The sequence below is a fragment of the Tamandua tetradactyla genome, chromosome 4 (assembly GCF_023851605.1).
Source record: "Tamandua tetradactyla isolate mTamTet1 chromosome 4, mTamTet1.pri, whole genome shotgun sequence".
NCBI classification, from domain to species: Eukaryota; Metazoa; Chordata; class Mammalia; order Pilosa; family Myrmecophagidae; genus Tamandua; species Tamandua tetradactyla.
This window is the reverse complement of record NC_135330.1, coordinates 197,335,556-197,355,642: the sequence shown is the minus strand read 5'-3', so window position 1 is coordinate 197,355,642 and position 20,087 is coordinate 197,335,556. Positions and strand designations below refer to the sequence as shown.

Genomic DNA, 20,087 nt, shown 5'->3' with positions numbered 1-20,087 from the left:
AAAAGTTCTATAGTTAGTGATAATTATAATAGTCATACAGCCTTGTTATCTTTTCAATTGTAATTCTGAACTTCTTTGAAAAAATTTCATTTGAGAAGTGATTGTGGGTTCTTCCTCTTCCTTTATTCTTTTTTTCTATCTTAGAAATCATGTTTCTTGTTTCTCAGTTTTTTCCTGTACATGTTTTCTTTCTTCATCTTCTATTCATTTTCTGCACAGCTATCCTGTTACAACCTAACATTTTTAATGAAGATAATGGGATGGCAAGGGACTGACTAAACTGGAGGTAATCTCTTTTTCCCTCCTGTGTTCTACTCAACTCCTTGTTCCTTATGAACTTTATATAACCCAGTTAAGCTTAGAAAACATAGCTCCATAGTTAGCTTTGTCACCCTGGTTTTTAGGTAGAACTTTGAAAATGCTTGGAAAGATTTATAAAAATGTATTGGTGTATGTTACTTTTATTGATTAAGAATCCCATAAACGTGGCATAGTACTTGGGTGTAAGATTTGAGGAAAACATTTTTTTATTCTGCAAAGGTTTTAGATGGTGTAGCACTCTTGTTTACTTATCACGTTGATATTAGTTGATAAGTAGTGGTTGAACACATTTCCTTTTAGAATTCACCATTACTGATCTTGTGTTGGAGTGTTGCTGTGTTTTGAAGAACAGAATGATTTTGAAGAAAAGCTGGTAACTTTCAGATTAAACTTTTACAATTGGTTCTTCATATTCCTCAGTATTACCCTGGAATGTTAATAGCAACAAGCCTTAATTTAATGCTGTTCATTTAAATAGTTGTCATTTTTTAATGCCTGTTGTGTGCTAGTCCCTACTGTATATGTGATTGTTACAGTTTCTAAATTTTTATAACACTTCTACAAGGGTTTTAATAAAGAGAAAAAAAATTTTAAGCAGGTAGATTTACCAATATAATTTCTTTAAGAAGCGATGGAATGGGATTCAAATCCAGGTCAGACATGCTTTCTCCACTTGTCCTGTATTATCTTTTAAGCCACATAGTCATTATTATTATTTTTTTAATTTAATTGTTTTCAAGATGGGAAAGAAATTCCATTGAAGAGTTGAATGTATTTTTTTAATTTATAGGGTTTATTAGGTATATTGACTTCTCAATGAAGTTGAGTGAAGAAATCCGTAAGTAACCATTTAGAATGCTATGTTTTAAAGTCAAGATTGAAAGTAGAAAAGTTATACCATTTAATGTTTAAATATTTCTTACGAATTATACATTGATATAATTGATAGACTTCTTAGCAACATCTTTTCATTGAATTGTTTGCATATACTATTTTGCTTAAATGTTTAAAATATATTTCCTTTTTTTTCCTGATATTAGCCTATAAGATGTGTAGTGTTTATTTAATAAATGAATTGTTATACTACATAAGCTATCTGTTTGTTTTGCTGATTAATTTCAGGCTCTATATCCTCAAGTAGGTTAATATTTTGTGGGTGGTTTTATTTATTTTTATTTTATGATAACTTATTTCTTAAGTGTGTTAATAGTAAATGTCATGGAAATTATGTTCATTTTCTAAATTTCTGTAAAAATAAAGTTTTTTTCATAATAATTAGGAACATCCTTTTTATTTCATGATATTTTAAACTAGTTTTCCTAAATTGAAGAAAAATAAAGTGGCCAGCTACTTATGTTTGCTTCATAAATAATTATCGAATTAATTTGATTCTACAAAGAAAGTCTCAAGTACAGAAGAAGAATTGTTTCTTAGTCTTGGATATTTGCTTTAAATTGTTCTGATTAAGTTAAAATTGAAGGACTCATCGTGTTTGATTTTTATTAATTTTACTAATTCCTTGTGGTTTTTCCCTTTGTTAAAGAATGTCAAACCAGAAGTGTTTTTTTTTTTTTTGTTAGAATAGGAAGGACTTCGTGAAAGAAGAAATGACATTGATTTCATGTATTGATTAAAATAGTTTCAGTTCAGTACACTAGAAAGCAGTATATAATGTGATTGAGTGTGGCATATTTCTCAGGGATTGGAGCCTAGCCATACTTAAAAAATCTTTTTAATCATTTCTGTATTCTCTCCCTGCCTCTCATGTCTGTAACCTAGCTCACCATTCCCCCTTCCCCCTCTTGTCGTAAACCGCCCATCTCCATAGCTCACCACTAAACCGTAAGCCTCCCTGTTATTTGCTTCACTTCTCTATACCTAACCTTAGCCCTCAGCCTAGTAACTGTCTCTAAGCTTGTGTAATTGACCCCTTACCCCTCTTGCCCACGCCCCTGCTCCCTCCCCCTCCTAACCAATACTTAACCAGAGCTCTCCTAACCTCGGGGTCTTTAGCATACTTGAGCCGCTTCGGTACCTAAGCTCTTACGATGTAACAATAAAAAAGCTTTGTGCTGATTAATTGGCCTCTGGCTCAAGTCCTTTAGTCCCCTAGCTGAGACGGCTAGGTCCCGCTTACCCAGGTTTGTTTCCCGCGAGCTCGCCCCCTAACTCACCCAGTGCTCCAGTCGCATGACCCGGCTGAAGCTATCAGCGGCAATTGAGATTGTAGGAAGATAGTGGAAATTAACACTGTCAAAAATGTGGATTAACACATTTCATTTAGAATTGTTTATTGAAATATTTATTGGAAATGTGATAAGAGGTCTGGGCTAGGCATTTTGAATTAATTAGAAAGGAGTGAGAAGAAAATTAAATTCTGGGAGATAATTGGAAAGAAATTGTTGGGACTAGAGGTTTAGAAGTCGAAATTGGTATTTCTTCCATCTTCTCTTTGCTGTTTAAAGACTAGTAGAAGCCAGGGTACTATATTAAGGAAGAGTACCCTTAAGAGTTTTGTGCTGTGAGAAAAGGAATCTTGTCTTCCTTGATCACTACTGTGTCTCTGGAGCTTGTTCCTTTAACAAGAAACAATAAATATTTGTTGATACTAGCCTAGTCTTCTCCTGAGGACAGTCAAGAAGGCATTAATCTGAGTAGAGAACTTTCTGGACCAGTTTGTAATATAAGAAACGTGGAGCTCGATAGATTTGTTGTGTCTGATACTGAGACCAGCAGAAAGGAAGTTTCACTTATTTACGGTTGGCAAATCTAATGCCAAATCAGAGCTTTTTGCTCTGGACTTTGAACCTCATCAGTAGTTTTTAGATTTGTGATTTATCATCAAGAAATTAAACCCTAGAATTCAGATGAGTAGCACAACCTTGAGTCTTTTGATCACCATTATTTTGTCATTTAGAGATTATCTTCTTGTTTTTTTGCCTTAAGGCTTTGCACAATTCCTGACAGTCTGAGAAAAAATACTTTAGATATTTATCCCAATCTTGAAGTGGTTCAACAAAAAGTTCATAATCTTTTTTAGAACCTTTCTTCCAAAGGGTTGTGATCATTAATGTAACTTTTTTTTTTTAATCAAGTGCTTGAATTTCTTTTCAGTGTGAAAACATCTTTATTAAGCAATAAAGCTGGTACTGGTACATATAATTATCCTTTATTTATTTGCAGATAGTATATTTTGAGTCATTATTTGCCTTCTTCAAGGTAACTAATCTCAGTTACTTTAACCTTTCTGTGGTTATTTGGTTGTCCTACTTAGGACATTTTTCGAAAGTCTCCATAGCTTGATTTCAAGTAAAAAGACATTATTATTTTTTGCTTGGGGGCACTGGGAATCAAACCCAGGTTCCCAGTATGGCAGGCTAGAACTCTGCCTGCTGAGCCACCATGGCCCGCCGGACACTTAATCTTTTTTTTTGTAGAAAGAGCACTTGTTTCAGCCTTGAAAGTCTGTGGTTTTATTTGCATTTTGGTGATTTCACTTCTACCTTTAATATATAGTAATCATGGATAAAAAAAAGGAAACCAACAGACCAGTTGGCTTTTATCATAGTTAAAAATGCTGAGAGAGGTCTAGAGGATAACATTTGATTGTGTGGTATTAAATGTATCAAAGATACATGTTCCTCATTAGCATGGTTAGTGAGGAGTTAACCTGTGAAAGCTTACAACAGTTTATGATGATGCATGTGTCTGTCTTTCTTGAATGCAGGCACTGTTTCTTCAACTATGTTGTAGGGACTGTTAGTGCAATCTGATCAAGTTTCTGTTTCCACGTTTACTGACAAACGTGGTAAGGTTAGTTCACACAGCAGTTGTGTTAGCCTGCCCTACAACATGACCCTATTTCTTTCTTTTTTAAAAGTTTTCCTTTTTTCTTTAATGTTAAGCATAATGAAAGTAGCAAGCACAAGGTTCAGGAGAGAAAGGGGAAGAGGGCATTTAATATTTTAGGGTGTAATTATTGGTACCTCATTTATTTTTTTTAAAGGATGGTATTCTGAATTTTTTAATAGCATCATACTGTTTATCTTGACTCCTTAGATTATTTTCTACACTTAAATTGAAGTAAAACAAATATTTAGAAATAGAGAAAAATATGAGGTCATTTATAGGGATAAGGGTTAATATTCAGTGGAGAAAGGAAACAGAAGAAAAAAAAGCAGCTCATCAGTTTCTAATTAAATAATTGGCCACTGAAGCTTTCTAAGCAAAACTTAGTGGTAAGTTTCTCTGGTATGGAATCGATATGAGACATTAAAAAGATGTGTGTTTGGTCATAGGCAAGCTCCACTTGTGGGCGCTGAGCCACCGGAGAAACAGAAACCATAGTGGGTCACCAGGGCTGAAGCTCACAGAGGAATCTTGCCCAAGGCAGCCACAGTAAATGCTAGTAGGTCCTGACTGAAAGTCTCAGAAAACACTAAGGATTATGCTTGGGGAGACTTAAGTTCAGTCAACAAATATGAGACAAGGGCATGATGTACTGGGAGCCGAGAATGTCAGGAGCCAGGAACTGAGATGGAACTGAGAGTGAGGTTGTGTGCATAGAAGGGTGATCCTGGACCATTGTCATGTATGGTGTTGGTATGGTCAAGGCTTGTTTTACTTACTGTTGGCTGTATGGTTTCTTGGTGGGGGTTGGGGTGGACTGATTGATCCACCACACCCCCCACCCCTGCATGGGCAGGTACCGGGAATTGAACCCTCTGGCGTGTCAGGCAAGACACCATGGCCACCCCTGGACTGATTTTTATGGTACAGGGTTGGACCAGAAATTTTCCCTCTGTCTTCTCTGACCTGAACAAGGGCTTTACCTTGTTTGTCCTCAAAAGACAGAAGATAGGTCATGGGGAGTGGTATGGGAGTGGATAAGCTTGGAAAATTTCCACAATTTACTGTGACTCTATCTCGGGTTGTTAGGGCTTAGCTCAAGTAGGTAGAGAGTAGAAGATAGGAGGCCATATAGGCTAAGGATAGTCTGAAGTGTGTGTGATGGGTGTAAATTGAAATTGCTGCCTAATGGGGTTGACTTTGAGTAGGCCCAGGAAGAAGTCTCACATTTGGCAGTCTTGAGAATGTGGGCAGTATGAAGAAAAAACAAGGATTTCTCCTTGAATTATCTTGCCTAGCGCATATCAGAGTGCTTTACTCCTTTTCTATCAGTTGTAGTCTTGTTTCTTGAAACAATCTCTGTAGCTGTGTTACAGTAGAAGTGATTGGTGCACTAGGGAAGCAACAGGTGGAAGCCAGAATTACTGAGATGGTGGGGCTTGGGAACTGAGATGGTGGGGCTTGGGAATCCTGTTGCCTCAGGCTCCACTCCATGTGTCACCCGATGAAGTCTTTGCCACGCGCAGGGGGAACTTAGCTCTAAAGAAGTATTCGGGGGCCAGATCAAGGAGACCCTGAAAATACCTTTAAGAATCTTCAGCAGAAGTATGACAGTCATGTTTGATTTAGTTATGTACTTCTGAAACTATTTGTGGTGAATGACAAGTTTTTTAAAATTTCCAATTCATCAGTCTGATACTTTGGTAAAGAACAGTTAAAAAAAAAAAAGTGAACTACTAGAAGAAAATTTTTGAAAGCCAAGCCAAATATTAAGTTCAACAGACATATAAAATTGCTCCGTCAGATTGGTATTAAAGTTTTAAAAAACTTGCTCTCTGTTTTTGTTCGTCTCTTGTTGTAGAGCAGTAGTAAACAGTTGATATTTTATAGATTTTATAAAATACACATTTTATAGATGAGGAAATTGAGGTCCAAGGAGGAAAGTCAACCTCCTACTGTCAGCTGAAGAATTAGGACTAGCTAGGATCCATGACTCCTGCCTTTCAGGCATTCTTTCCTATAACAAAAATCTAACCACTTACTGTGAGCCAGTGGTTGTATACTTCAGATGGTTTCTGTGGTGTGTGACTGTATCTCAATAAAATTGCATTAAAAAATCTTCCTATTAAGTGTAATCGTGAGTAACATTAACTTGTAGTGTTTATTACTAGTGCGTCAGTATGGCTGAATCCTTGATATAGTTGCCACGTTGTCTTCCTAGAAAAATTCAAGGAGATTCTAAGGCATTTGTAGGAAGGTTGATACCCTGTTTTTAATATTAAAACCGTATGAAGCCTGTTTGAAGGCTCTCACTTTTAGTCACTCGTTTTTGTTCCATTTAAGATTTTAAAAAGAAACCTTAACAAGAGAGTTTGCTGTAATTTGGGAGTGTAAAGGGGGTTATTCCAACTCAGCAAAACCCAGCATCCTTAGTTCTTCAGAGAGTCATAAAGGAGTTAGTAGTGAACTATTTTGTTGGATGATTATGGTGATAATTGACTGATGAAAAAAGTCTGAAGAAGACTCTGAGGTCATGTATCAATTTAAAATATGAATGTACTATACAGAGGTAAGACTTTTATCACTGACAGAACTGAATGTTAATACCTAATCCTTCTACATGTACAACACAGTGATGCTTGGACAGATAGAGAAGTGAAAACTAAAGCAAAGTCGTCAAGCTGTGTGCTGCCTGGAAGAAGGCCAGAAAATATGGTATGAATCATGTCTTGAAACAAAAGCCCAAGGTTCACAGAGGAATGGCATTCTTTGACCTCTCGGACCATAGACTTGCAACCACCAGACACTCCACATTTTCCATTGAAGCACAGTATAAGAAAACTTAAAGCTGCTGGTGAGGTCAAGGAATGCAGCCAGCCTATCCACGAAGGTTATAGTTTCTGGATCATGATGCCAGGGGCAATACATGTGAATATGTTGTGAATCAAAAAGTAAACTAAAGGCAGAAAAGTGAAAAACCTGTAGGTGAGCTCTGAAGCATGATCTGAAACCATGTTGCTTGGCCTCATTTAGCACGCATGGCTTTTGAAAGTAGGAGCTGTTCCATTTGTGGCAAGAGGACTACACGAGCAAGCATGCCTAACAGTCACGTAGTGAGGACAGTTGACCCTCCATGCATGTGGAAGTGACCTGCCTCTCTTTCATTGTCATTTGGAAACACAAACCTGGGTATAAATTACACATGTAAATACAAACATGGTCTAAAAGTACGCAAACATAAAAGCCCTTTCCATTCCTCACCCTTCACATTCTCCTTTCCAGACAGGGTTAGCGTTCGGTGTACATACTCAAGCCCCTTTTGTGTCATTGTGAGAAGAAAATGTAACTATGTGACTACTGTGTTTCAGGTCTTGTGTTGCTCTTTCTCACCAAACACAAATACAGAAACAGCTCACTCCTTCAATAGTCATTTTCTTAGGAACTTTGGAACTTGATTAAAATTTCTAAAGTGCGAAAGAGGTTTCTGATGTGCTAAAATATCAAATGCTCTGTACAATCAAGTCCCTATGTGTACATTTTAAAGCTCTCTGAGGCAACTTACATTTCTGTACAAAATTCCAGTAAGGGTAGTTAAATGGTTTCTCTCTTCTAAGTATTTTACCTGTAGCAGGTAGCAGTGAAAGAACTTTCTGAGGCAGTCCCAGAAAGGAAAATAAGAAATTAGAACTGACAGCCTGAAAACATCAGAAGATACAAAAACACTATAAAATGCAGATGTGAGAACTCAGAAAGTTCTGTGGAGCTATTTGAAATAGAGCCAATAAGTAGCTCCCATGCTGGAGCAATTAAATTTGTACTCTGAAAGCCATTAAGTTTTGAAAATTTTGAGGGCATGGTAATTCTTAATCGTATTTGAAAAAGTTTAGAAACGTAGTTGCTAAATTTAAAACAACAGCTGTGATTGTTTTAAATGTGTCAAACATGTTAAGAACTTGAAACGTTTTAGTAAGTGAGGGCGCATGTAATAGTGCCAGCTATTAATGGGACTTAACAAACAGGTGTTAATTTGTGTTATGAAGGGATATTGATAACCTTTTTCAATCATAGTATATTAATGGGTTTTCCTTTTAGCCATATTAATTTCTGGTAAGAAAACCTGCTGGGTCTAAAGATACTGTGTAGGAAAAAATGATTTTATTTGTCTGGAGTTTAAGATGTTTAAGACAGCATTTTTTGAAAGTGCTTAATCCTAAGGCAGCAGGGGTGATGTACAATTGAAATCCTGCATGTGTATCACATACCATGTTTCAGGCTTAGGGCAAGAAATAAAATTAAACAAGCTATATGACATTTTTCTTTATGGTTTTCAGAAGGTCATTCAGTTTTAGTATTTTGTTCCTTTTCATGTTTTGGGGGTTAGGTCTTTTGGGGGCATATGTGAAAAGGTTTGTTTTTTTTACAATGCATTTATTTTTTTAATGTTTTAAGCATCCTTAGTAAATCACCATTTCATTTACATGTGAACTAAATGTGTTAGGTAGGATGAGGAGAAACACTGAGATGACTAGACCCCAAAGATATGAAAAAGGAAATTCCATATTGCAGATTTCCAAACCTGGACATTTTCTCTGCTTGGGCTCTGCATTGCTTTGTTTCAGATTCTGAGTCACTGATTGAAGGGTGTAAACCTCTGTTGAAACTTTAGTTTAGTATGTCTCAGTTGAGGGAACTGGAGAAAGTATTTTCCTATTTTAGGCAGGGTGAAAAATGATAACCTACTCTAATTTAGAAGAATTGAACATTGCATTTCCTGCCAATTTGGATTGAACAGTTACTAAGGATTTTTTGGACAATATAAATTCCAAGCTTTAGGTTTTGTGTTTATTATATGATCACATAACATTAATTTCATTTAGCTTTACATTTTTTTCTTAGTGAGCAGTGGGTATCTGTGAAGTAATATTATCAATGTATTATTTTTTTAGCAATGAAAATGAATTAGAAGGGCGGGTCACAGCAGCTTAGTAGACGAGAGTTTTTGCCTGCCATGCTGGAGACCAGAGTTTGATTTCTGGTGCCTGCCCATGCCAAAGTCAATCAATCAATCTATCTATCTATCTATCTATCTATCTACCATCTATCTATCTATCTATATACTTAAGAATCAGGGAGAGAGTTAACCAAATGTTGGCAATTAAACTAGTTTGTAATAGAAGAGAAAATGTAATTGATAGAACTAGAGTTTCTACGTTAGAATATTGAACTCATTTACCTTGTTAGTAAATGGATTATATGCAAGCTGCAGTGTGGTCTTGTCAGGAAAAATAAGTATTTTCTGTATTTGAAGCAGAGAATTTGCTTGAGAAGACATTAGAAGATTGGGAAATTTATTGGTTCCTTGGGGAATTAAATTTCAGAAAAATGGTGATTTCCTAACATTTTAAATGAATGCTGGTTTGTCTTGTATTTTTCAAAAGTGTTGACTAAGGATAGGCACGAGGAAATCAGTATATTTAAGAGTAAGCTGGAGGTTAAGTTTGAGGACTTGTTATTACTGCTAATAAATCAGCCTTAAATTAGTATCATCTGACAATGAAATCTTGAGAACTCATATGACAAACAGGCAAATTAATTCAGTACACAGTTTATAATCAATAAGGTTGTAGTAAAGTCCTTATAAATAATCAAGGGTTCTTTCAGAAGATGGAAACTAGTGATAATTGTTGAGTCTTACTAGCTAGAGCTGAAGTTGCACACGAGCAGTTTTTGTTGCAGGATAAGTTTATGTTTATTAATTGATCCACTATGGATTTATTATTCTAGAGTACAGCTTAAAAGTTGAGAAAACTTTATACATATTTATTTGTATTTTTCTTAACTTTTGTCGTATTTACTGAAGAAAGTCACAGGAGTTCACTATCTATTATATGAGTAGTTATATGCTCAATGTTGAAAATTCTGGATACACAGAAAATCAATGAAATCAATCCCCCAAATTCACCAGCATGTTTCGTATCCCTGTTTTTATGCATAAATAAGTTTAAATATGTAAAAATAGAAATACATGCACAGATCTTTATTGTGATTTTGGAATTCATAATTTTGGCAGGCAATACAGCATAATGGTTAAGTGCATAAACTTTGGAGTCAGAGACTTGGGGTTAAGCATAGCTCCATCATTTATTATTTATGTCAACTAGGCAAGTTTTTAAACCTCAGTTTCTTTGTGTACTAAAGGGGATGATGGTGATAGTACTTTCCTTAGATTGTTGTGAGGATCAAATGTGACTGCAAATATATAAGAAGTATTAGCATTATTGCGGTCTTATATCTTAGTTTTTTTTTTTTCACTTAATATGCCATGAGCATTTCTTAAAGTTCAACCTTTGTTTTACAGAACAGGCTTCATAGTATTAACTCAAGTTTATTATCTGAATATTTCATCTTTTAACATTTTGAATAAAACAATGACTTTCGTAAACATAACTGAAATAACTTCCTTGTACATGATGATGGCTTATGTTTTAAACATTTTTATCACTGTAAAAAATATATAATTCAGCGGGGGGTGATTAATTCAGGTATTTTCTTGAGTTATAAGAATTCAACTTGGGAATGCAGAGTACTTTAACTTCCTAACCCTTGGGAGACAATTCAGGACAGCAAAGACGCTTCCTTGGGCTGCCAGTTATCTAATGGCTGATAGATAACTGACTCAATAACAGCAATGCTGTTTTTCTTTCTTAAAGGATTTGTGCACATACTATATCCTCCTCCTCTTCCCTTTCAATAGCTCAGTTTTTATTCCTTAGACAGTTCTTTTCTCACTGGAATGTGGATACTTTTTTTTCAAAAGCTCTATTGAGATATAATTCATATACCATACGATTTAATATTACAATTCAGTGATGTTAGTATTTTCAAAAAGTTACGCAGCCATGACCAATAATTCCAAAACATTTTCATCATCCTTAAAAGAACCCCATTTCCTTTAACAGTCACTCACCTTTCTCCCTAACCCCACACCATTTCCACACAAGCTTCTGGCAACAACAAATCTGCTTTATGACTGCACAGATTTACCTATTCTGGGCATTTCATGTAAATGGAGTCATTTGTGGACTTGTGTAACTGATCTGTTCTGCTAGCATAATGTTTACAAGGTGCTTCCATGTTGTGACATGTATCAGTACTTCTTTCCTTTTATTCCTGAATAATATTCTGTTGCATGGATCCATCATATTTTGATTATCCATTATCAGCTGATGGGCATTTGGTTTGTTTCCACATTTGCTTATTACGAATAATGCTGCTATGAGCACTCCGTATGATATTTAGAAACAGCTTGTCAATGTCTGCAAAAAAACAGCTGGGATTTTAATAGAAATTGCATTGAATGAGTAGATCAATTTAGTATTGCTATCTTGGGTGAACCTGTTTTCTCTTGGATATATACCCAGAGTTGAATTGTGCTTATGGTAACTCTATGTTTAACCATTTGAGCAACTGTCAGACTTTTTTCCAAACTGACTATACCATTTTACATTCTCACAAGCAATAGATAAGAGTTCCAAGTTTTCCACACTTGTTGTTGTCCATCTTTTCTATTAAAACCATCCCAGTGGTTATGAAGTTTTGATTTGCATTTTCTTCATGGTTAACGATGTTGAGCAACTTTTCTTGTGCTTATTGAACATTTCTATAAATCTCTTTTGGAGAAAGGCCTATTCAGATTCTTTGCCCATTTTTAAATTGGGTTCTCTTTATTTTTGAGCTGTAAGATAATAGAATTCTTTATATATTCTGGATACGAGTTTCTTATCAGGTATAAAAATTGCAAATATTTTTTCCCATTCTGGAGTTGTCTTTTCACTTTCTTTTTGATGTCCTTTGAAGCACAAAAGTTTTTAATTTTGATGAAGTCCAATCTCTACTTTTTCTTTAGTCACCTAATCCAAGGTTGCAAAGATCCACACCTATGTTTTCTTCTAAGAGTTTTATATTTTACCTCTTATGTTTAGTTCTTTGATCCATTTTGAGTTAATATTTGTATATGGTATAATGTAGGGGGTCCCAACTTAATTCTTTTTTGCATGTGTATATCTACTTTTTTAGTACCTTCTGTTGAAAAAACTGTTTCCCTATTGAATTGTCTTGGTATCCTTGTTGCAGACCAACTGACCATAAACATATTTCATTTCTGGACCTTCAATTCTACTCCATTGGTCTATATTTCTACCCTTATGCCTGTACTGCACTGTCTTGATTACTGTAGCTTTGTAGTAGTTTTGAAATCAGGAAATTTTGTGGTCTTCTACTTTGTTATTTTTCAACATTTTTTTCTTGCTACTGTGAGTCTTGAGTTTCCATATGACTTTTAGGAACAGTTTATCGGTTTCTGTAAAAAGCAGTTTGATTTTGATAGAGATTGCATTGAATGGACAGATCAGTTTAGAGAGTATTGCTATCTTAAATTTTGTCTTCTGATTGATGAATATGGAATGCTTTTCCATTTATTCAGGTCTTTAATTTTTCCACAGTGCTTTGTAGTTTTTAAGAGTACAACTCATGAACTTATTTTGTTTAATTCTTCTTAATATTGAAAATGAAATTGTGTTCTTAATTTCATTTTCACATTTTTCCTTGCCAGCGAATAGTGATACAAATAGATTTTTGTATGTTCATCTCATGTCGTGCATCTTACTGAACCAGTTTATTCTAATAGGTTTTAGTAAATACCTTGTGATTTTGTACATGTAATATCATGTTATCTGCAAATAGAGGTAGTTCTACTACTTAATTTTATTTTTTTTCTTTCCTAATTATACTGTATAGAACTTTCTGTTGAATAGGAGTGGTGAGAGCAGACATCCTTATTTCAGATCTTGTTGTCTGATTTTAGGTGTAAGCATTCAGCCTTATACCATTAAGTATGATGTTAGCTGTGGATGTTTTGTAGGATGTTCCCTTCTATTCCTAGTTTGTTCAGTGTTTTTATCAGTAAAGAGTGTGGGATTTTGTCCAAGGTTTCTTCTGTATTTATTGAGGTGATCATGTTGTTTTTGTCCTTTATTCTCTTGCCATGATGTATTACATTAATTGATTTTGGGATGTTAAACCAACTTTTCATTGCTGGGATACATTCTACTTGGTCATGATGTAGAATCATTTTTATGTATTGTTGAGTATTTTGTTGAGGATTTTTGTGTCTATTCATAAGAGATTTGGGTCTGTAGTTTTCTTTTATCAGAGTGATAGTGACCTTATTGTATGAATTGGGGAAGAGTTCCCTCTTCTTTTTTTTTTCCTTCAGTTTGTGAGTTGTAAAGAATTGTTATTCAACATTGAGTGGTAGCATTCGCCAGTGAAACCATCTGGGCTGGACTTTTCTTTGTAGAAAATTCTGAACATCTCTTGAAATCTAGTATGCTTCCTTTTTCTAAATATTGGTGATTATTTACTTAAAGAACTCTTTTCTGTCTCTTTACTTCTTATATGTGTAAAAAACAAAACAAAAGAAAACTCATCTTATTTGACAAGAATAATAGTCATGCCATCCATTTTCAAAAACAAGAACAAAAAACCCCAACAACAACAAAAAGAATGGTTGAAGGAAAGAACAAATGAGGGAAGTCAGGAAGGAAGAAAGAAAGGCAATCCACACATTTTCAGTGAAATCTTTTTGTGGTTAGTCTGTGAATATAATAAACTTATTTTGTAGCGTTGTATCAAAGGTCAGTTTGCTTTAAAGTCAAAATTCTCACAGCGATTTAGAAAACAGTAATTTTCAAAGTTGACAGTGTCCTGAATCTTAAGTATTCTTTATAATTTTTACACAGTCTGTTTATTGTGCTTTTAATTTTATAGACTATTCATATTATGGGAATAATTTTATTATGAGGTTTTTCTAAATTGAAATAATCCAACATACTCTACTCATATTTTATGTACTTAAGAATAAGTTAATTTTAGATTTTCTAGTTTTTGAAAATACTTACTATCCTAGATCTTAATTGTCAAAATAACAGTTCAAAGAAAATGCACTTTACTAAGTTTGGAAAACCTTAAGCCAGATTTTGTCAACTCATATATGCGAAGTTAAATGTAATTTATAGCATTTCAGACTGATTTTCCTTGGATTTGTACTTAACCAACTCTTGAAAGTGAGTCTGATAATATGAATGCTATCTTGTAAATGTATTGTATAAATGCTGTAGGTGGCATATGTGGCATAAAATGCTAGATTTTTATTTTAGAAATTATTTTTTTAATTTAACATGCAAAACTATTACTTTCTCTACATCATTCCCATACAGATTAGTCGGCATAAAGTCTACCTGGTATGTTCCTATCTGTCACCAGATTGTGAGCCTCAATGCCAAGATATGTCTAAAATATAATCATGGGCAACCTTTTAAAAGACAGAGTAGTTATCAGCAAGAAATGTCCTGTGGTTTATCATAATAGCTTTAGGGAAGAATATCTAATAAGTAGAATATTTATTATTTGGGTTAAAATAAGCTGAAGAGAAACATTCCAGTCACAAATGCCACCTCAGTTTATCCTTTCAAAAATGTGATGACACTTCTTTCCCTGCTATCAATAGCATGTGAGCATGGCTTATTTTTTCCAGTAGCCTCGATGGATTTACTTTGCCTATCTATATCTTCCCATAAGTTTTCACAGGTGCATACCTTTGTGAAATATATGTAAGAAGATGGCTTCCCAGTTTTGAGAATTGGCTTTGCTAATAAACATTAATTCTTGGGCTACAAGTGATCTAGTGAACCTAAGATAATGTCTGTGCTTCAGACATCAATATTAAGGCTTATCACATTAGCAGAGATACAAAGTTCCAGAGATTGTGTTAGATTGAGTGACATATTTACAGAAGAAGAATTTGAAGAATGGTTAAGGAGGAAAGAAAAAGAAAAAGCCAGGTAAATTCGTCCTGAGCATAAGATTTGAGGTGTGAATTAAAGTCAAGATGTTATGAGTCTGAAGAAGGGACTAAACTTTTTTGAGTTGGGACAACTTTTAGAATCCAATTGAATATAATGGTCTCTTATAAAAATTATATACATATACAGATGATATTTTATAAAATTTCAGACTTCTCAGATCCTCTGAAGTCTTGGATTACCTGCAAATGAATATTAGCAACATGTTGGGGGGTGGGGGTAGGATAGGTATAGTGCAAAATGGATCAGAGCAAGTGATTTGGGTCAGAGGTAAATAATGTGAGTCTGATATCTTATAAGTGGAGAGCAGGAAGATTGCTTCAAGCAGTAGTTTCAGACTATTCGACAGAGTAGTTTAGTTGCTGCAGGCAGGTAGTGGAAGGCTGAGCAAGTAGGGCTTTGGAACCACATCTTCTTTTCAATCAGAACAAGACCCTTCACTTATATCTGATTATATTTAGGGATTCCATTAAAATTTTGTCCACAGCTAAAGATATTTAGAGGAAGTTTAGATGTGGAACCTGATCTAAAAAGTTCAGTGTATAGGGTCAGAAAACCTGTTTGTATTCAGTTAGCTGTGTCATTTGGGGGATATCACCCTCTCTGAGTTTCAGTTTACTCAGTCTGTAAAATGACAATAATAGTACCATGGTTGTGAACATTTTACAAAATGAGTATTGTGAAAGAATTTAAAAATTGTAAAACACAATATAAATGTCTCCATTTCCAGGTGTGATTGAAGAAGTGTCAAAACTTACCTAGTAAGGCAGTGAGTGACTCAGGTGAGATGAAAACTCCAAATAATGCTATATCTGGACTCGTGTTTGGCTATCAAAGATTTAAATCCATATATACAATTTTATTCTCTATTGGAAGAAACCGTAAATGTGATGCCATCTAACTTTTCAGTAAGTGCTTGAAAAGTTTCTGCCAAGTGCTTTTCCAGACTACCAGAATCTATACATAAATAAATTTCTGGACTCTTTATCTGGTATTGCTTTCCTTCTGCTTGAAGAATACTCTTTAAAGTTTCTTTGAATGAGAATCTTTGGGTCAAATCTCTGTTTTTATTTCTTTGAAAATAAATATTTTCATTTGCTTCCATTGGCCAGCAATATTTTCATTAAATATAGAATAGTAGGTTGACAGTTATTTTCTTTCACTATGTTGACGTTATCATTCCACTGCCTTGCAGCTCAGTTGTTGATAAATCAGCTGTTGGTCTAATTGTTATTCCTGTATTTTAGCCTGTCACTGTATGGCTGATTTTAATGCCTGTCTTTTGTTTTTACTGTTTCAAAGTTTCATCATAATGTGTCTAGGTAAGGACTTTTTAAAAAAATTTATCCTGCTTGGTTTTGGTAGGCTTCTTGAATCTATGGGTTGGTGTATTTCATCTGTTTTGGTTTTATTCTCAGTCATAAATCTCTTCTTTCATAATAAATGATTCTGTTCAATACTTACTCTCTTCTCCTCAGACTTCAATTACGATTACGTTACATCTTCACATTCTCAATTCTATCCTTAACCTTCATTTCATATATCCCATCATTTTATATCTTACTGCTGCTTTGTGAAATTCTCCAGATTTATGTTCCCGTTTTCTAATTCTCTTATCAGCTGTCCCTAACCTATTTATAAACTTGTCCATTGAGTTTATCATTTCAGAAATTAGATTTTTCATATTTGCTTGTTCTTTTGGATTATCATTTTCATATTTGCATGTTCTTTTGGATAAAATTAATTAGTCATTCTTTATAAAGTCCATTGTTTCCTGAAATTGGTTTAAATGTGCCTTTACAAATAATGAACATGGTTATTTGTTTTACACACTATTTATCTGAAGTCCTTTTAAAGATATTCAGGTTTTTTTCTGTTGTACCTTATTCATGGTAACTTGTTTCCTTGTGTGTTTAGTTATTTTTGAGCATGAGCTGCCCATTTTCCTTGGAATATTACTTGTTTATTTTGAGCTTCTGGATAAAGAAAGGCTTCTCTAACCAAGATTATATTTATTTCTTGCAGTTGCCTGTGGGCAGTACCAACCTGGGATCACTCTAAATTCTTTGAATTTTTTCAGATTCTCCAGGGAGCAGAATTTGGGTTGAAATCATTTTTGACAGACAGGTTATGGTTCCACATCCTCAGCTGTGATTCTCCTCACCACGATCCTCTTGTCATCAGAATCCCAGATAATTTAAATTTTGTTTTGTCATAGCATATGTATATAATATAAACCTTTTTAAAGAGTACACTATCTTTAATAGCTCTTTTTATCCTCAAACTTGTAGCCAATCAAGAGTCACCCTTTGCATTTGTTTCCTTTGATCTTTTTAAAATTATGATATACTTTATTTAACCTAGTATATCAGAATGTTTCAACATGTCATCAATATTAAAAATTATTAATGAGATATTTTACACTTTTTCATGCAAATTCTTAAATCCAATGTGTATTTTGTACTTAGAGCACATCTCAATTCAGACTAGCCACTTTTCAAGGGCTTATACTTTTCAAGGACTTACAGCCACATATAAATGGCTACTCTATTGGACAACATAGTTTTAAGATAATCACGGATTACTCAGTTACAGTGTGGAGAGGTACTGCTAAGCAGACTGTTTTCATTGAGAGTGCTGAGTGGAGCAAGCAGTGGACTCAGTCGGGATCTCATTTCTCACCCAGGCTCAGCCAGCCTCTTACCACACAGGCTTACCTTTCTGGGCCTTAGTTTCTTCATTTGCATAATGGGAGCTTTGGATTAGGTCATCTCTGAAGCACTGTCCACCTGGCAGTCCAGAGCTCTGGGCTAAGTGGCATCTCTGTCACCACTAAGGAGGGACCCCGTCGGGTATTTGGTTGGCTCTGGGCATTGCCACCAGGATATGAACACACCTTACTTGGGGTGATGTGAAGACTCAGCTGTTTAGATTTCCCGTAAGTGTGAGGAAAGAGAAAAGAACTGAAACTTTTTCATGCTTGCCATTTGCTTTACGTATGAAGAAAAATATGTATAGCAAAACGGAAGTAAGTTACACTTTTAACCATTGAGTTTGCAATACCAAATGAGTAAGGACCAGAAAAGAGAATTTTTCTTAATATTAATTCTTCTTTCTCTGAATCAATGAGTCAGCAAGACTCTATTTTTTACAGCTTTATTTTTTAGACCAGTTTTAGGTTTATAGAAAAATTGAGCAAATAATAGGATTCCCACATACCCTGCCTCCCCCTCAATTTGGTTTCTTTTAGTCTAAACTTCTCAACCCTTTCTTTAAAATCTCCAAATGATACTGTCCTTTTTAAGAGTACTGCCCAAATGTCTTGTAGAACATCCCACTTTCTAGATTTGTCTGATTGTTTTCCTCATGGTATCATTTAACATGTTAATCTAGCCGCTGTATTTCTTGTAACGTGAGTTAGGCCGAGAGGTTTCATTAGATTCTAGTTAAATATTTTGGGCAAGAATTCTTCATTGGTAGTGATGTATTTTTATGCCAACCTAATGTTACTTTCATAACTTGATGAGGTTTTCTCCACCAAGATGTGACCCAATCAATTGTAGGTATTAAACTTGATTAGATAGAGACACGTCTCCACCCATTCTATGTGGGACTTGATTAGTTTACTGGAATCCTATAAAATTTGGATAAAGTTCCCTTTTGAGAATGAGGAGAGAGCCACAGAACCATGATGGAATGTTGAGAGAACCACAAGAGTCCAACTGCCAGTGACCTTTGGAGATGAAGAAAGAAAAACGCTCCCGGGGAGCTTCAGGAAGCAAGAGGCCTGAAGAGAAAGCTAGTCAAAGGCACCATGTTCACCAGGTACCCTTCCAGCCAAGAGAGAAACGCTGAACATCATCAACCTTCTTGAACCAAGGTATCTTTCCCTGGATACCTTAAATTGGACATTTCTATGCACTTGTTTTAGTTTGGACAAATGCACAGCCTTAGAACTGTAAACTAGCAATTTATTAAACTCCCCTTTTTAAAAGCCGTTCCATTCCTGGTGTATCGCATTCCAGCAGCTAGCAAACTAGAACACCCATCTTCACTTTTGTTATTTAGATTACTGATGAAAACATTCACTAAGAGAATAAGGGATAGGAAAAATGGTGACCTAACCCTCTGTAGTGTCTCAGAGACAGTAGGCACTTGATAAGTTTTGTTAAAGTAGTTTTTCACTGTCAGCTTTTGTCGTAGTTTGCCAGACTAGTTGTCGTAAACAACGGGAATTTATTGGCTCATGGTTTCAGAGGCTCGACGTCCAAAATCAAGGTATTGGCAAGACTACACTTTCTTTCCCAAGTCTGTGGCGTTCTGGGGCTAGTTTGCCACAGTCCTTGGCTTGCCTCTCTGCCTCCCATCACATGGGGATCTCTTTATCTGCTCCTCTGGTGTCCTCTGACTTTAGACTTCTTTATATGGCTTTCTCTGACTGACTACGTCCAAATTTCCTCTCTTTATAAGGCTTCCTGTAATATGGACTAAGAGATACTCTAATTGAATTTGGGCACACATTTATTAGGATAACAGGAATGCAGATTAAGATTAAGAACATGTCATTTGTTGGGGGACATGATTCAATCTGCAATAACATCCCTTTCTCTAGAAATTATATCTTCCCTCGCCTTCTAAAGTATTCCTGTTCTCATGTTCTCTTCTTTTAGTTTCTGTTTTGTCTCCTTTGTCACTTTTTTTACACCAATAACCTCTTAAATTCTGGTTTCCAGGGTTCTGTTCTGGGCTGTTCTCTTTTTCCCACCTTATCCAGCTCTTAGACCATCCCAGGCGTTTCCATTACTGTACTTCAGTGCCGCTTCTGTGTTGTCTCCTATAGATTTTTCTTTAGCTCTTACTTCCTACCTCGGATATGAATGCATATTTCTTTCTGCCTGGTGTTTGTACTTTTGAATATAAAAACATCCTGAAATTCAACATGTCTAAAAGCAAATGCACTATTTTTCAACTCACTTACTATATCCCTCAAACAGT

The 20,087-nt window shown here is 35.1% G+C and overlaps 1 protein-coding gene across 8 annotated transcripts in view; it reads left to right on the top strand.

Annotated features, from left to right (window-relative positions):
* The window catches only part of LOC143681722 (NEDD4-binding protein 2-like 2), a 75,605-nt gene that overhangs the window by 22,315 nt on the left and 33,203 nt on the right, over positions 1 to 20,087 (top strand). Inside the window, exon 7 of one of the 8 annotated variants that reach the window (XM_077158997.1) lies at positions 622 to 1,480. The exons of the other annotated variants lie outside the window; for them this stretch is intronic. Coding sequence (XP_077015112.1) covers positions 622 to 637 — 16 coding nt within the window. The 3' untranslated portion in view covers positions 638 to 1,480. Of the gene's footprint in view, positions 1 to 621; positions 1,481 to 20,087 lie in introns of those variants that run through there. 8 annotated transcript variants of the gene reach the window in all.